Source organism: Melanostigma gelatinosum (assembly GCF_949748355.1).
Source record: "Melanostigma gelatinosum genome assembly, chromosome: 4".
NCBI classification, from domain to species: domain Eukaryota; kingdom Metazoa; phylum Chordata; class Actinopteri; order Perciformes; family Zoarcidae; genus Melanostigma; species Melanostigma gelatinosum.
In genome coordinates this window covers 4,379,905-4,398,445 of record NC_136637.1, presented here as the reverse complement: position 1 = coordinate 4,398,445, position 18,541 = coordinate 4,379,905, and the positions used below count along the sequence as shown (strand labels likewise).

Genomic DNA, 18,541 nt, shown 5'->3' with positions numbered 1-18,541 from the left:
ATATCACTTCTCCATAATGTATTATTGTTCTTTAACGAAAGGGCAAGGCACATAATGTGTTTCATGAAATATCGTGCAAAATAGAAGTTTAATAACAGGGCTTTTATCAAAATCTAAAGAAATAGACAGCCCTTCAATCCACTGTCTTCAGATGTAATACAGAGTACAGAGGGAGAAAGGGGAGGAGGAGGAAGAGTGGGATAGAGAGGGAGAGGTATCATCAGTTTGAGCCATGCATTCATTAGGTCAACACAGCGACCAGGGCAGCACCATGCAGTATACATCAGATTTAAGCCAACTTTAACGAAACCTTAAACCTGGCCCTACCAAACAGCTCATATCGGCACCTTCAGTGGAAATGCTGAACCCCTGGCAGACACTGACACTTACCCTGGGAAAGGAAAAGACACCTGTGATCAGAATGAATGCAATGCGCATAAACATGCCCCTATTGCATGCAGAGTCAACAGAATGACTCAGATCCTAGGCAGCATAAGATCCTATGAAGATCCTTCTGTGTAAGTAAAAAAAAAAAAAAGAAATCACACAGTTTGACAGTAACATTTAAAAAAGCAAAGGGGCAAAAGAAAAAACGTTTCTGGGGATTTTCGAGTCAGAGCCGTCATACAGACACTCTGGTTGCTGCATGCTGTGTGCAGCTGGTTCACTGGCTCAATTTGAGCCAGGGGAGAGTTATCTTTTACGACAGCGGGTTGCAACTTTCACAGATGTCTGCCTTCTACCTGGAATGATCAATTATTTTCCGAAAGTGACACCGTTGAATGAATTCAATATTTCCACTGGGTGTTTCACAAGGTGCCACCTGCAGGGGCTACCATGCAAGGTGCCCAGCAGGACTAACTAACATCCACACACCGTAGGCACAGCTACGGGAGCAACTTGTGGGTAAGTGTCTTGCCCAAGGACACCAAAATTGCCAATCCTCTGATTGAGGACAACCCTGCTCGACCACTAAGCCACAGTCACCCCATGCCCCATGTTGCCCATACTTTTTCCTGGATGTACATCAGGTCCACTGCTCAGACATGGTGGGAATTAGTGCATTTGAACTTTGGTTTGGCCCTTGGAAGACATTTTATCATTCCAGGTAGATGGAGGACACCTGTGGGACCACTGCTATAAAATAATGTCGTGACTTCTCCCCTACTGTTTGCACAGGGAATGCAAGTGACCAAATCATGGAGTATAACGTCTTTGGACCATGGAAACACTCCAGCGGTTGAATTCATGTGAATAACGCAAATTGGCTTGCCATTCCATCTGATTGGACTGGTTGTACATAGAAAAGCAAGCAAACTTGTTGTTTGAAATGCTTGACTTGTTCCTTGCTGCCGGTGATAAACCATCGAGGTTGGACTTGAAACCAACCATATCACTGTGGCTAACCTGTCCTTCTGTTCACTCCAACACAAACCCTACTGCTGCAGACTGATGAAGTCGGGTTGCTTCTAGACCATTCTGGAGCTGAACATGAAACTTCAAGTCAGTCAGAACCATAACCATCAACATGCACAAGAGAAACCCACCACAGCCTGCCAGCTTGCTAACATGCCACATCATGGACTTAATCCTTGTGCCTGCTGTATCTATTTCTAATTTACCTTCCGACCAGGACTAACCTGTCACTGTGCTCTCTGAGACACAAACCAAATCTAGAAATAATCTTAAAACAGAGCAGGGATGAGGGTGTAAATGTAGGAACCATACTCACAATCTGACACACAGACACACACACACACACACTATGCTACAGTTTCAAACACATTGAGATCAGCAGCCAGTCTAATGCTGCCACATGGTCCAGGTTTCAGAGGCAGGTGCATGTCTCCTCCAAACAATACTGTCATGACAAAATGATGATGTGTTTGAGCAGGCATAAAATATAGCTCACTGTTACGCTTTGATTTATGATACAAAAGCATATTCAAACAGTCTTAAACACATGAGCATAGCAAAGCACCGTAATGGTTTTAGGCTGATGATTGTCAATAAAAAAGACAAAGCATCTGTGTTTTGGTGGGAAGAGAGAAAAAAAACTGCTGTTTCAACTCAACATGTTAAAAAGTGCAAAGAAACATTACATACAACAGGATCTCTCTTTCTAATGAGTTCAGAAAAAAGAGAGGCTTATTTGCATATATATTATAAGCAGCACCTGTAGCGGAGAGGGGCTTCTGGGTGTTGAGGGGGTATGAGGTCTGTCCCAGGGAGGAGGCCTTGCACTGGATTGGAGAGACCCAGGTTAGAGGGCTAAAGGCTGACATCCATTCCAGGAACACGGAATGTCTCTTCTGGGTACATACAGATGTACAAATATATTACACTGTATATTTATATATATGTATGACCACATGTTATACTTCTACAAAGATGAATATATTTTTCCTCTGGTAATGTCATGACAGCATCGTTTCCTTTCCTCCAGGGCAGTGCTGCTTTGACAATCCCCTTTCCTCCACAGGTCACTCAGTTGCCCAGATACCAAGACTGGAACAGAGACAAAGACAAGATGAGAAATGTTTAACTTCAGCCTGCACACTTCACACACACAAGTACATACATCCTAACATTGGTAATCAACACAGTAAATCAGGGGTCCATTTCGAGAGAATTTCCTCATGCAAAGTTCACAATAATGTCAAACTTGCGCTGTGATTTAGTCCCATATATATTGAAGTAGCCAACAGTTGTATTAACGTTTGTATGTGGTAAACAACTGATGTCAAATAAAAAAGTTAATTATTGTTCTATAATAACTATTCCTCTCTGTTAACATCATCGTTGGGTTGGACAGTGAATTCATGTGTTAGGATTCTGATCACATTGGGCTCTTAGATTGTTTATTATCTGTGATTTTATTTCAGATGTGAGTGGGTATGTTTGTCTCGTAGTGGCACTTCACATTACTGCTTTTAATAATCGCCACGGTCTCTGAACATTTGAGACATACTGGTTTTAAACTGCCTGTGGGATAAATTAACATAAAAGTCTATTCTTGGTTAAAGACTCTGGTCTCGCTGGTCTCTCTGAACACTTTTCTCTTTTTGAAGACAAGCATGTGAAATAACTTCTCTGACTCACGTAATTCTCCTACTCTTCATTCTCTTTACTTGTCTCACTCGAGTCGGGAAAGTTGTCGGAATACACGTATTTTATTGGCTGATTAGCATCACGTGATGTGATTTACAACGCATGTAATTGGTCGGTGTGTTTCCTGGATCGCTGAACAAGTGCCGTAAAGCAGTGATTCTCAACTGGTGGGTCGCGGCCCCGTTTTCAGTGGGTCGCCTGACAAAAAAAAAAAGAATTGTGATTTTATTTTGAAGGGCATTTTTTATGCACCGGAATTTTTCCAGCATTTACGGCACTTCTTCAGCGGTGCAGGAAAAACACTGACCAATGCGTTGTGAATCACATCACATGATGCAGCTCATCCAATCAAATATGGGTATTCTGACGAGTTTCCTGACTTGAGTGAGATGTACACACACCGTGACACACGGGGAGAGACGAGGATATAGACAGCAGAGCAGGACTGTTGAAGTGAGAGTTGTGAAAGTCAAATCATGAGACGATTTCCAAAAGAGAAAATGACCAGAGAGACCACAGTCATTAGACTCTGACTGGACAGACTCATAGAGGTGAATTCTTCCAACTCTAATTTCTCTTTTTAGAAGATGAGAAAAATATAATATCCTGGCTTTTTCACTTCACCCTGAATGAACTGAGTTTAAAGCTGCAGGGCAATTCAGTGAACATAATTTATCTAAAATGAATTGTGTTACGTAATTTATTCTTTAATCCAGCCGTTATTTTAATTGAAATGTGAAGAACATTTATTCATGTATTTCTATGTATTATTTGTAATCCATCCAGTTAAATTTGAAAAATGAGAAGATATAATTGAAGATATGTTGAAATATAATTGATGTGTTCTTTCTATATTTGATTTGACAGTTTACTACACAGAGACGTTACTAGACTTCTTGAATATAGATATACCCAAATTATATATATATATATATATATATATATATATATATATATATATATATATATATATATATATATAATTTGGGTCGTGGGTCCCGGCTTGTCATTAAGGGGTGATGGTGGGTCCCGCAGGCAGACCAGTTGAGAACCACTGCCGTAAGGATAGAAAAGCTGTGCTGAGCTGTGCTTGTACATCTTTTATGACTTCTTACAGACTGTGAAGCTATTGATAATACAAATAAAGATCATATTTCACTGATTGGTGCTGACCGACTTTGTGGAACATTTTAAAAGAACATAGAACTTTCCTGATTAGCTTCAATCAGTTGCAGACCAAATTAACTGATGGGGAACACAGTGGCTAACCCGAAATGACACTGTTGGGATCTGACCATGTGCCTCGCCCATGTGCTTTGAGACAAAGAAATCAGGCCTTCCTGTTTGCAGAGCAACCTGGAGCTTGATTTGGATTTGTGATAAGAGGAATGTTTAGATGCGATAGCAATAAAATATTAACACTGCGATCTAATTGGCCGAGGGCCACAGACACCCCAGGACCACTGTGGTTCAGCCCGTTTCCATAAAACAGCCTTGCTCCCCCATCTCTATGCTAATACCTCGATCTCGGTCGACAAGGGAGCACACACACAACGTTGCTGTCCTTAAAAGAAAATCCTAGGTTTAACAGTTTTACATTCGCTGGACGAATAGATTTGTATTTGTTTTGGTTCCGCATCCTTAAAAGAGGACAATTTGCCTGCAGAAGTGAAGGAAACGGATTCTTCAGAGAAAAAGGACAGATTCTCTTTCTAACCAAGTCGACTTTGTGCCAGCCATGAGGACGGGAATTCCCTTACTGATCCGAAGAAATTCTCTGCTACCGAGAGAATCTATTGTGCCGCACGGAGCCGCGCTGCCTGAGTTCCACCGATAAACTCAGAAGGACCACATCTTCAACCACGAAATCACCTCATAGTAAGGCTACTTACGGTGTCTGGGCTAGATTTAGGTTATTGTGTTCATTAAGAACTTGTTTGTGTTGCTCAAGTTACTGTATCGTTATAACTGTGTTATACTTTAAAGAGCAGCTGTCTGTGATTACTTTGTGCATGTGCATTGTGATAACAGCTGGATATGTGGTCTGTTGCTCACCTTCACTTTCACTCTGAATGTGTAATAGTACTTTGACTGTTGACATTGTGAGTGAACAGTGGCGGCTGGTCAATAGAGGGCCATGGGGCATGGCCCCACCATGAGCCACACAAAAAAAAAAAAAATTGTTTTTTATAATAATCATAAATTATACAAATTGTCAATATTTGTGTTTTTGAACTCTGGAATGTACCCAGTAATGTGTGTAAAATATGATATCTGCGCAAAATATATGCTTTTCCTGCTCGTCCTCTCAGCCTGTGTGCTCGTCTGCTCGTGCTCTCTGTCTGTGTGCACGACACTCTGAGAACGCGCAGCTTGGGGGGCCTGATCGTTTTGGCCCAAAAGAGACGGGTCTATGAAGCAGTTTAGCCAATTGCTGATTCAAGATATAAATGAGTGACATACAATTGAGCCAATCAGCGCCCTCAAATAGATTCAGCTTGGGGCCAGAACGATCTGGCCCATAGCTGCGCGTTCTCGTCAGGAGAAGTCTCTACAGGCGCCCGCGCCAGCGTGAGCACTCCTCCTCCAACCCCCGTTTGAGAGGAGAACTTTGGCGGAGATTCTGCAGCCAAAGAGCTGATATCAGATCAGCCTGACCTCACAATCAGACAGCAGACTCGCGGGAAAGGGAAGCAGTACATGCAAAGCTTCTGTACTAGCTGAACACCAGACAGGTTTGGCTAGCTGGATGACGTAATGGTAATCATTTATTTAGCTTTTTAAAACAACGGGGACAGATCCAGCACGGACAGTTACAGGAGTGAGGGATGAGGAGGTAAGGAAACATGAGAACACCAGGACACACATGGAGAACTCTGTCAACATATTAGACAAAGTGAACATCTTTTCTTCTACATAGCTGTCCTCAGTCTCATCTGCTTAACTTGGTCATGGAGGCATCAACATGTAATAGAGATGTTAAATTAACAGTGAAAACTCATCATAGCTTAATTTAACATCAGTATTCATAATTGCACTTCATGTTTACTTCTCCTGATCTTTACCTCCTATAACAAGGTCCATAGGGGCATCTCAATAAATGAACATGTTATATTATATCAGTGTTATTTACTGATTGTTTTCGTGTTGGAATACATGTTAAATATTTAACTGCCAAGTAATAATGAGTGTTTGATACTTACATTTTTTTTGCATTAAATCATACTGTGATGTTTGCTGAAATTGATAGGATGGCCCTACCTAGAACATTTTCCACCAGCCGCCACTGTGAGTGAATACTAATTATGAGACTTAGTTTATAGTTTGGTTATTGGTCCCTGTTCGCAGGGTGGTGCCCCGTTATTATTAATAATCGTGAATAATCTTACTGACATTAATAATTCTATTGATGTCATTAATTTAGTTTTCTTAGATGCTGATAACTCAAACTTTCCTTTTCGTTCCCAACAACACACTATAAACAGCAAATGCCTGTGTGTACTACAGCTATTTTTTGCGGTATTTTTCAAACATCAGAGCAGCGCAGATGGATCATTTTGAGTAAATTGCTCTTTCCATTGTTGTGCTACCACTCACCAGGCAGGCATTGCCTCTGCCATGCCTCAAACTGATATCCTTCAGTCTGAAACAAATTACGACCAAAACTTTTGGACCCATCTGAGTGTGACATGCAATGAACCAGAAAGCACCGTCAGCGTTCAGAAAACTGTCCATTGCAACGTGGTGAAGCTTCTTTGTACTGTTTGATTTTGCAAGCTGTTATTTGAAATATAATTCCCACTCCCATTTATTTTTACATGTTTCACTCATCAAAAGAAACATACATTTCACTAGCAAGGACTACACCATCAAATAGAAGCATTTTACAGATGAATTAAAGGAAAACATGATTGATATGAGAAGCTTGAACTTCATGTCGTACATCCGCTTATAGCCAAATGCGTTGTGGAGAGCTTCAATAGGGACTACTCTAAAGCACCTGGACACAACGAACCCAAAAAAACCAAGGTTACTTGAGACTATATTGAGCTGAGTTGAGATCTGAGCGAATGTAGTGGGGGTAGCAATTTGTCTAAACCCTACAATGCAAGGGTAAGGCATGGGTTTAAGTAATGGACTTGGAATATCTGAGGCGAGGTGGGTGAGAATGTATGGATTAGGTTAGACAGTTAGGACGGCTGGAGGCCAGGCTCGGGCTACCGTATAAGAGTTCGATTAGAAGCTTATCCGACTAAAAAAAAGTCATGGGACAAGATTGAACCACGGGAAGATTATGGTGTAGTCGAGGAAGTGGTGGGAACTCTTCCAAGATGACCAGTTGAATGAAATGATGAGGGAGAAAGGTTATCAAGAATGGAGTTCAGGATTTACAAGTTGAACTACAGTGTAGAATATGGAGGAACCAATGTAGGATGGGTGTCTCCAAGCAGTGGCGGGCCGTGTATTTTATACCTGGGCCTTCAGTGCTGTCCTACTACAGTGGAACTACCTCTGAGCCCACTTCTGCTTATCAGCAGCCCACTGCTCCCAATATGCTAGGGATGGATTAAATGCAGAGGTCACATTTCATGTATATGTAAAAAACGTATAATGACGACTCTAATAAAGTTAAAGTTTTTTAAGTTTAACTTTAATAACCTCATTATGATGCCACAGCTACGGGTTATTATTTTTTTTGTGTAAAAACTGCATATTCACATAACACTGTGTTGGGGTCTGACCATATGGCTTCAACATGTGCTGTGAACAAAGAGAATCAGGCCTTCCCTTTTGCAAGCAAAGGTTTCATCCTGATTGTGGTTTGATGAGAGCAAACCTCCTCTGAAGGAATTTCACATTAGGGTGTGAATTTTCCCCCCCCAAAAACTATGGTTCCTGAAGTCACCTGAATGCACCGCCGCAATCTCATTGGCCGAGAGCCAAGACAGCACCAGGACCCCTGTGGTTCAACCACTGTTCTACAAAACTGCCAGCAACTCACATCTCAACGCTTTTTCCCTTCGACCTCAGTCGAGCTAGGGAGCACATAAACGCTCTCTTCGCTCGGACCCCCGTCCAGGCCACAGAAGATTCAGCTTTCCCCTCCAGCGTCACGCTAGCAACGCTGGCCACGAGGAAGCAACGGCCTTCTCCCCTCCTCAAACCCTGACAGGACACGAGCCATTTCGCTGGACGAAACAGCCGTGTTCAATACTGAGTAAGGCTCCCTTACCCCGCCGAGACGAATCCCTCCCACGACCCGTCTCCGCTTCTTTTTCTTTTTGTGTGCACACTCCGGCAGGAAGACGTCTAATCCTCTCCTGACCGATGATTCCCGGGGAGACGGACGGACCACGTCGTCTCAGCCGAAGTTAACTTGTCCTCTCTGCAGCGAGTACAGATCGGACCTGCGTTTCGCTCCAGATCGAGCCCACGCCACGACGGCCCGAAGCCGGCTGGAAAGCCGGCTTCGGCTCCGACCAGCAAGCTCCCCCTGCGCCCCTTCCTGACGAGGAAAAAGGACAACTTCCCCACGAACACTTTTCCCTTGCTCCGAAGCATCTAAAAGTAAGGTTCATGGTATCTGGGCATAGCTTAGCTTAAATTAACTTAAGTTTAATTCAGGTCATTTCATTTATGTGTTGATGTTCCCCTATTTTGTTGTGAGAAGTTACTGTCGCGCGATATCAAGGTATTGCGTAATCCATCGCGGACCCGAAGCCCCGCTTGTGTATTCAACTGCTGTAACTGTCTGCATTAGACCCGTCACTACTGGTAGATTCAGAGTTTGTGTATTATTACTTGAGAGATGTGATAAGAAACATAAACGCTCATCTCACCGCAGCGATAGAGATCTGTTTATTTGGGGATTATTTGATTTAATTTTGTTTCTTGCTCTATTTCCTTGAATCGATTCTGTGAGTGAAGTGTGGAAACGCGACTATCGTGCACAAGTGTCGTCAGTTCGCGAAGCGACAACGGCAGCTTGTGCAAGATACGATCTGCGACCCTCACACTCACTACACCGCACACAGAAACTCTGATTCCTCTCTCTGCCCTTTTATTTCTCCTGGTTTCCGTAACTTGCATACACATAGAGCTCCGGATTGTGGGTGAAAACTCTCACTCTTCGTTCCCTCTCTCTCCTAACTCACATACACATAGTCAGCAGCCCCTGGGTAACCCCGTTGCCCCCTATTGTCCCAACTCACGCGATGCATCGGCACACGTGATTACGTACAGCAACCTCTCCGCCATTTTGTCAGAGTCACTCGACTCCGCCATCTGGTGGTCGCTTAGCTGAAGTTCAATAAGGCTCCACACATACTCACACACACACACATACTTGCATACATACATCCTCACCCACACACACACACATACTTACATACATACATCCTCATCCATTTTATTCATTTGTTTAGATATTAGGCATATAAAATTGTATGATAGCGTTGTTGGTTGCAATATTAATTGATTTGATCATTTACTATTTTGATTTAATAAACTCTGTTATACTTTAAGGAGCAGTCGTCTGTGATTACTTGTGCATATGTGTGTAATAAAACTGTATGTAAGTAGCCTTGTGTACGAACTTAAACCTTCACTGTCACTTCGAATGTGTAGTCGCACCCGACTATTGACATTACGAGTGGCCACTAATTATGAGACTTAGTTTTATTGTTTGGTTATTGGTCCCTGTTCGCAGGGTGGTGCCCCGTTGTTATTAATAATCATTAATAATTGTTACATACGTTAATAATTCTGTTGATGTCAAGAATTCAGTTTCTTAAATGCTGATAACCCAAACACGCTCCTTTTGAGGGCTACACATACACTAACTGCAGAGTGCAGATACATGACGAATGACGCATGACGGGATGCTTAGTCATTAACTGGTAATGCATATAGTCAAAATCGATGTAATAAACACAATGACAAGAACAAACTCACAAGAAACATTCACATATATTTATATGCCAACAAAGCAGGTAGAATAACATAAAACCCAAATAACATGATTCAACAGGCCTCTGCACATTCCAGCAAAACTGCAGTGCTAAAACACGCATTCCACCACACACTCAAGGGCACGGGCCATTCAAATATTATTCACATCAGAGGGAACAATATTAACCATATCATAAAAAAGACACAATAGAAAAATGAACACAGTAGTAACACTACTTCAGATGTAAAAAAGAAAAAAAAAGAAGCAGTTTACTTACCAAAGCTGCTGTTCACTATTTAAAGACAAAGTCCATCCTCCTTTCTTTGATTACAATGACACGGTTGTACATCGGTGCATTTTAGTTCCAGCAAGAGGTCCTTCTCGATTGCCATGGATGCTAGTGATGACAGTCGAGCCTACCCAGTTGTTTTTCTTGAATACGTATTAATGCAGTAGATAGTAGAATTGTCACCGCCAAACATGCCAAAACGCAAACAATGTAATGTCACGTAAAAACTTCTTGCTTATCTTTAAACTTTAACTTCTACTGCTACAAAGTTCTGCGAGCAACAGTCCCACTAGCCCACTGACTAATCAAGTCGCACATTAAAGATGACGTACTTGTAGGCCAGCTAGAAGGCTCTGGCATGTCAAAGAACACGTCCAACATGTCAAACTAAAAGTCTGATTGGTTGAAGACTATGACAAGCAACAATATCGTGCCCATTTACTTAAACTGCAAATCAATTCACTTGTAGTTCTGAAGGCAGATATGTTTTACTTAAGAGACAGCATAGGGGCAAACTCTGATTGGATAAAAGCACTACTTAAAGCTATTTATGAAAAATAATTAAATTATAAAATAGCTATAACTTTGTGATTTTGTCTAGGCCAGCAGAGAAGGCCTTGCTGGCTCTGACGGCCCACCACTGTCTCCAAGACAGTTGAACTTCTGAACTTCTGGATTAAGAAATGAGAAAAATGATGGCGTTGGAGTGGCCCGGACTTGAGCTGCGTGGAGAAGGTACTGCTGTGTAATAAGAGTGCCGGATTAGACAGAGCGTGATCTGCATGATGGATGGGGCATTGCAGCGTCCTTTGATGATAAGGTAAACAACTGCGAGGTTGTCGAGAGTAAAGAGATGGACTTGCTGGACCATTTGTGGTCCAGCAAGTCCATTTGTGGCTGTGACTACTATTGGGTAGATTTCGTAGACCGAAGAGAAAACGACTTGGCATTCACTTGCGAGCTCCGGGATCTGATTTAACACAAACCCCCCCAAAACTAACAGAGGGAGCTGCATCGGGAACCAATTTGTGAGGGTCTGTTGCTTGATCATTTTAGGAGATAATAATCCTGTTCCTGTACGCGAGACGGTTGAGCCAGAAACAGAGTTTAGCGCAACTTGAACGGTCCAGTGAGATAGCGTTTCAGAGTGATGTGTAGGAGGAAGTGATTAATAGCAGGGGATAACTAAAGGTTTGCCCTTGGGGAATGATGCATTGGATTGCCCAGGAAGAGGAGAACTTGAGGTTTACGGGATGATGTTGATCATAGCCTGCTGGGATAAATAGGTTGAGAGGGAAGACCATCATAAAGTATGGGAGGAACTAGCTGCTGTCAGGGCTGTGGAGGAGAGCTGGGTGCTAGCATCCCAGTGCCTCCAGCTGACATGAGCTGTGAGGCCTGATGGAGACAGAGGAACCTGGCGTCTCTGTTGCAGAACACCCCACTGGAGAAAGTGGCTTAGGTTGCTGGATCTAGGCAGCAGGAGGCACTGGAATCCCGCTGCCAGGTGCCCCAGCAAGGGCAACTTGCTGAGGTTTGCTTGAAGTAGGCATCCTGGACCCGGGTTCCCCTGCTATGGCTGGCTGATGTGATTGCTGAGAGTGGAAAGCTGGGGGCATTGGCAACCCGGCGTCATGTTCCCATCCCACTCACTACTACTGTGGAGCAGTCACTCGAAACAAGGGAAGCTGGACAACCAATAAATGAGCGGAAACCAATGTCTTGAGTGGAGACACGCTCGCTGAATGAGACTGAATGAACGGTTCTTACAAACTGTGACAAACCAGGGGGAAAAGCCGAGCAGACCCAACACGGGGCGGATCCCCAAGCTCAGGTTGGGGGAGGTGATAGAGGGAGTATATTATCCAGTTCAGGTGCTGCAGCCACTAGGCACGTGGCATTGGTCACACCTGCAGCCCATCAGGTGATTAGAGTGAGCACAGAGCACAGAGCTGGGAAGCAGCAGTGGCAGACAGACTGGGCAGAAGACAAGGAGGATATCCTGAACCACTTGAGACAAGTTGCATGAAACGGGTGGTAATCCAGCAGGCTCACTTCTCTCCTCTGCTCTACCTACACAGGACGGAGGAACTGAATCCCACTGGGTGTAGACTGAATAGCCAAAGACCCCAACCGGAAGGAATCTTTTGTTAACTTTAACCCCATCCCCCTTTACCCTATTGAAGGACACTTTTTGTTGCATAGCCATTGTCTCTGAGTTTCCTGGGTTGCCACAAATCGAAGACGTCTGCTATTTGTCCAGGAATAACAAAATTGCTGCAATCACAATACGTTTCTGTGTCATCATGTATGCTTACGTTGTCTAACGTGTTTTATATCTATGTATATACACTCGGGGTGGGGGAAAAAATCGATACAGCATAGTATTGCGATATTTTGCGTGGCGATATTATATCGATACATGGACGCCAAGTATCGATCTTTTATTTCAGAAAAATCAAATCAATTAGTTTTTCAGTCCACTAGATGGTGCTGAGTTATTTTCTGGTGAGGTCAGCAAAGGTCCTGGGTCAGCGTGATTGGTAGGAAGTTGATCAAAACAAATATAGAGAGATCTGGCCTCACAATGGGGTTAAATCTGCCAACAGTAGCCGGCTCATGGGGAGAGTGCAGCGCATAACTGTCTCTCTGTCCTCGACGTCCACGCATCGCAAGTTATACTGAGTTATATAACTCTCATATCCTACTTATATAAGTTATAGTTCATATACTGAGTCGACACGTTTGCATTTAGTTAGGTTGGACTATGTAGTAATACAAACAGTTCAGTTTGTCAGGTTCATGCAACATTTATGACATTGTTGGTCAGTCTGTCTGCTTGATAATCCTATTCTGCTGCAATAAAAATGATTGAAGTGAGATGAACAGACTGAAAACTTTATCTTATTAGATAAAACATGTTGACACAGTTTTCCTTTGGGGACATCATTTGAAGTTGAAAAAAGTAATAAATCGCAATATATGTTATCACTATAGTATCGTGATATATCGCAGTATCGTGATGTATCGTGATAATATCGTATCGTGACCCAAGCATCGCGATAATATCGTATCGCGAGCTCTCTGGCGATTCCCACCCCTAATATACACACACACATACAAACACACACCTCCCTTTGAACCTGCCATTTTTACTGTATACCTACTGCCACTTCTCTACCACCCTGCTGCAATAGCCTCATTCCTGACACTGAGCCACTCACACACCTCACCACTGCCTGACCATTACAGACTCAATTCACAGCGCACACATCTGAGACACTCATAGTTTTAGATTCCCTGTCAGTGTTCATTTTCCCACCAATGTTTTATTGTCAGATAGATTACAAGTTTTATTACGAGATTCTGTCAAATGTGATCCTCGTCAGAGTACCACAAAAACCACAGAGCACTGAGTTTTTTATTGAAAGCAATCATACAACTAATACCAGAGGGTGTCAGTAGATTCAAGAAAGAGTTCAAAGATGCAACTTTTAGAGGAAAGCAAAACAAAATTGAAAGGACAGCTCGCAGTCTAGAGTGGATACATCCTCCGTAGACAAAGTAACTGATATTAAAATGATCACTATGTATGGAAGCCGAGAACAGCTGTGCTCGCCATTATTTTTGAATTCTGTTATCTCAAGATCAAAAGTTAATTATCTAATTTCCTCAGTAAAACAAAAGATGGTTTCCTCTTATAATGTTTATCAGAGTACAACGCCAGCATGCATAGAGATGTCACTCGCATCTCCACAATCAAATCAGCTGACTGACATTTGGAACGTTTTCCTTTACTGTGGAATGGTCTTAAAAAGTCTCTATGCGAGCTGACAGCTAGCAACGGTTAGCGGTAACGGTTAGAGGTTAGCGTATACATGTGACTACTTCCTGTTTTCAATACAAGGTGTTCACAAAGGGTAAGTACAAAATACATTCTGTATGTAGTCAGAGATGTCTGCAACTCAAATTTCTTCCCCCAGGGGCCCAAAACTAAAAGATTAAAAGTATTTCCCTCACATTTTAGTGGTATCTTCTTGTTTATTGATAAGGGACACAGGTAATGTGTGTTATACTTCTTGTAAACAAAATCAAATTAATCTTATTTGTTTTACATATGTATTTTGTGTACAACTTTTGTGAAGTCTGCCGCTAGCTGTCAGCTTCATAGAATGAATAGAAACATATTATATTATACTTTTCAGCTCAATCTGAACCGCTTGAATGCATTTCCCATTAATGTCACTAGATGAGTGCACTACTACCTTAGTGTCAGCTGATTTAACCATGGAGACGGCTTGACCTCAGTCATCTAAACATGCTGGCATTGTACTCCTGATCTCTGATAAACACGAGAAGTAATAGGTTGAGACGACCTTTGGTTTTCTCCATATAATGAGTTGGTTTTCTTGTTATCTCATCACAATTTAATCAACTTGTGATCTTGAGATAACGGCATGATAAAAAATTATTGTGAGCACGGCCGTTCTCGGCTTGTTGAGCACCACAAAGTCAATTCGATTTGTTTATTAATTTTCTATTGACCTCTTATCTATGTTGGGAATGGCAGAGGTCTCAGAGAAGGATACATCCAAACCTCAGCATATAGAAGCATCTTCTGCCACTATTTGCCTGACGAGATACTATTACGAGTAAGCGGCCACTGATTCGTTTTCGTTGCAGATTCTGGAGCTCTTAACCCTCCAATAATCTGGGTTGGAGATTTGAATCTCTTCTAAATTGAGTTTAACATTGTCAAACGAACCATACTAACCTGGGCTTGGTAGAGTCCACCTGGGTCTTGAGGGGTGACTCCAACGAAGGAGGTGCGATTGGCAGGGGGTGTCCCAGGGGCCGAGTATGCTGAGGGTGTTTGCGTTAACAACATCAGTCTCATACTGTCTCTCATAATGCCATGTCGCTTATTAAATTGCAAAAGGCAGTAGCCTACTTCAAATGAAATCTGTCCATATCAATAAGCAGCTACAACAGTGAACAGCATCAAACTGGCCAACCCTGTCTTTATTGTCTGTCTATTGCAGACAGGAAGTCAAACTCCACCCAGCTGATATGTTTACACCTGACCTGAGAGGTATTCCAGATTGTGGAACTGGCAAAATGTCCAACACCTGGTAATATTAACCCACTTCTACTGCAGGAATTTAGCAGAATATCATGTCATGTGTGTTCATTGTTTCCTCTGTTGTCTATTTGGGGACAAATTCTGGACCCCTGGCTCAGTTGCTGATTCTGGATGCGATTTGGACAATAAAAAGTCAAGTATCACACCCCACTATGGACAGCTATAACAAATACAAGAGCAACTATCACTTTTTATGGAGCAGGACAACCAATTCTATAAAAATACAGATTATAGAAAAAAATAAAGGATTACAATACATTCAGCAAAGCAAACCACAAACCTACAACGCTTCTTGACTTGCTAAACCCTGTTTATGGAGAACCAAGCACTGGAAGAGACATGTCCACAGTTGGATTCATCAGTGTTTAAAGTTTGTGTGGAAACGACCAGGAAGAGTATGTTGTTTGGTTCATTAACCTTCAACTGTGAACTCACAGTAAGAAATCACTGTCTTTTGATCAGACATCACTACCTGAGTATTAACATCAGACCACCACCACCTCCACCAGCCCTCTCTTCACCTCCACCTCCTCAACCTTTTCATCTCCACCTCCTCTAATCCCATCCTTACCTCCACCTCCTCGAGCCGTCTCTTCACCTCCACCTCCACTAACCCCCCTTGACCTCCACCTCCTCTAAGCCCTCTCTTCACCTCCACCTCCTCTAACAACCTCTTCACCTTAACCTCCTCTAACCCCCTCTAACCCCCTCTTCACCTCAACCTCTTCGAACATGATATTCACCTCCAAGTCCTCTAACCCCTTATCCACCTCCTCTAACCCCATCTTCACCTCCACCTTATCTTACCCCCTCTTCATCTCCACCTCCTCTAACCCCCTCTTCAACTCCACCTCCTCTAACCCCCTCTTCACCTCAACCTCTTCTAACATGATATTCACCTCCAACTCCTCTAACCCCTTATCCACCTCCTCTAAACCCCTCTTCACCTCCACCTCCTCTAACCCCATCTTCACCTCCACCTCCTCTAACCCCCTCTGCATCTCCACCTCCTCTAACCCCCTCTGCATCTCCACCTCCTCTAACCCCCTCTGCATCTCCACCTCCTCTAAACCCCTCTGCAACTCCACCTCCTCTAAACCCCTCTTCACCTCCACCTCCTCTAACCCCATCTTCACCTCCACCTCCTCTAACCCCCTCTGCATCTCCACCTCCTCTAACCCCCTCTGCATCTCCACCTCCTCTAACCCCCTCTGCATCTCCACCTCCTCTAACCCCCTCTTCATCTCCACCTCCTCTAACCCCCTCTTCAACTCCACCTCCTCTAACCCCCTCTGCATCTCCACCTCCTCTAACCCCCTCTGCATCTCCACCTCCTCTAACCCCCTCTTCAACTCCACCTCCTCTAACCCCCTCTGCATCTCCACCTCCTCTAACCCCCTCTGCATCTCCACCTCCTCTAACCCCCTCTTCATCTCCACCTCCTCTAACCCCCTCTTCAACTCCACCTCCTCTAACCCCCTCTGCATCTCCACCTCCTCTAACCCCCTCTTCATCTCCACCTCCTCTAACCCCCTCTTCAACTCCACCTCCTCTAACCCCCTCTGCACCTCCACCTCCTCTAACCCCCTCTGCATCTCCACCTCCTCTAACCCCCTCTGCATCTCCACCTCCTCTAAACCCCTCTGCAACTCCACCTCCTCTAAACCCCTCTTCACCTCCACCTCCTCTAACCCCATCTTCACCTCCACCTCCTCTAACCCCCTCTGCATCTCCACCTCCTCTAACCCCCTCTGCATCTCCACCTCCTCTAACCCCCTCTTCAACTCCACCTCCTCTAACCCCCTCTGCATCTCCACCTCCTCTAACCCCCTCTGCATCTCCACCTCCTCTAACCCCCTCTTCATCTCCACCTCCTCTAACCCCCTCTGCATCGCCACCTCCTCTAACCCCCTCTTCAACTCCACCTCCTCTAACCCCCTCTGCATCGCCACCTCCTCTAACCCCCTCTGCATCTCCACCTCCTCTAACCCCCTCTTCAACTCCACCTCCTCTAACCCCCTCTGCATCTCCACCTCCTCTAACCCCCTCTTCAACTCCACCTCCTCTAACCCCCTCTGCATCGCCACCTCCTCTAACCCCCTCTGCATCGCCACCTCCTCTAACCCCCTCTTCAACTCCACCTCCTCTAACCCCCTCTTCAACTCCACCTCCTCCAACCCCCTCTGCATCTCCACCTCCTCAAACCCCTTATCTATCTAGTCTTCTTTTGTTCTCCTATTGAGTATTTAGCTTCCAGAAACCTCTGTTAGCTGAGGTTCCAGAAGACACAGTTGTTTTTACTAAGAGTTGATCTGAGGAGTCATTTAATACAGTTCTATAGTTTATTGCTTTGAAGTGTGACGATACATAAATTCAGTTTATATGGGTTTTGTTTTTTAAATCAAACCTGGTGAATTCATACCCTGAAGGGTTTACATATCTACATACCTTACAGTACATCTATTAATTTAGTTTCTTCACTTGTTTTAAAGATTTGCCCTCTGGACTCCATTTAAAGTACTTCTTACTACGTTTGTCTTTTTTTTCAGTAACTGTGTTAAAGTCCCCACATAATACAATTGTATAACCTACTGATAATAAAGTATTTTAAATAAACAGATTGTTGGAGATTTGTCGGGAGAATTATAAACATTTATTATTCTGTGTTTTTCTCCTCTAAGGCATCAAAAGCCTGCCTGGCATAATATCTCTTTTTCTAATCATAACAACATCATGAGATGTTGTTATAAGATGAAAAAATACCGACACCATCAGCACTGCTCTCAACTATAGCTCCACCTCATCTTACCCCCTCTTCATCTCCACCTCCTCTAACTCCCTCTTCATCTCCAAACTCCCTCTTCATCTCCACCTCCTCTATCTTCACCTGCTCTAACCCCTTCTTCAACTCCACCTGCTCTAACACCCTCTCTTCCTCCACCTCCTCTAACTCGATCCTCACCTCCACCTCCTCAAACCCACTCTACACCTCCTCCAACCCCCTCTACACCTCCACTTCCTCCCTTCTGAGCTGCTGGATCTTCCA

The 18,541-nt window shown here is 43.6% G+C and overlaps 1 protein-coding gene across 2 annotated transcripts in view; it reads right to left on the bottom strand.

Moving 5' to 3' along the window:
• Nucleotides 1-2,056: 2,056 nt before the first annotated feature.
• nfic (nuclear factor I/C) overlaps nucleotides 2,057-18,541 on the bottom strand; it is an 85,460-nt gene continuing 68,975 nt past the window's right edge. The window contains exons 12-13 of one of the 2 annotated variants that reach the window (XM_079266787.1): nucleotides 15,127-15,215; nucleotides 2,057-2,508 (exon numbers count right to left, since the gene is read on the bottom strand). In XM_079266787.1, coding sequence (XP_079122913.1) covers nucleotides 2,488-2,508; nucleotides 15,127-15,215 — 110 coding nt within the window. In that variant the 3' untranslated portion in view covers nucleotides 2,057-2,487. The remainder of the gene's footprint in view (nucleotides 2,509-15,126; nucleotides 15,216-18,541) is intronic. The other variant, XM_079266786.1, reaches the window with a different exon arrangement.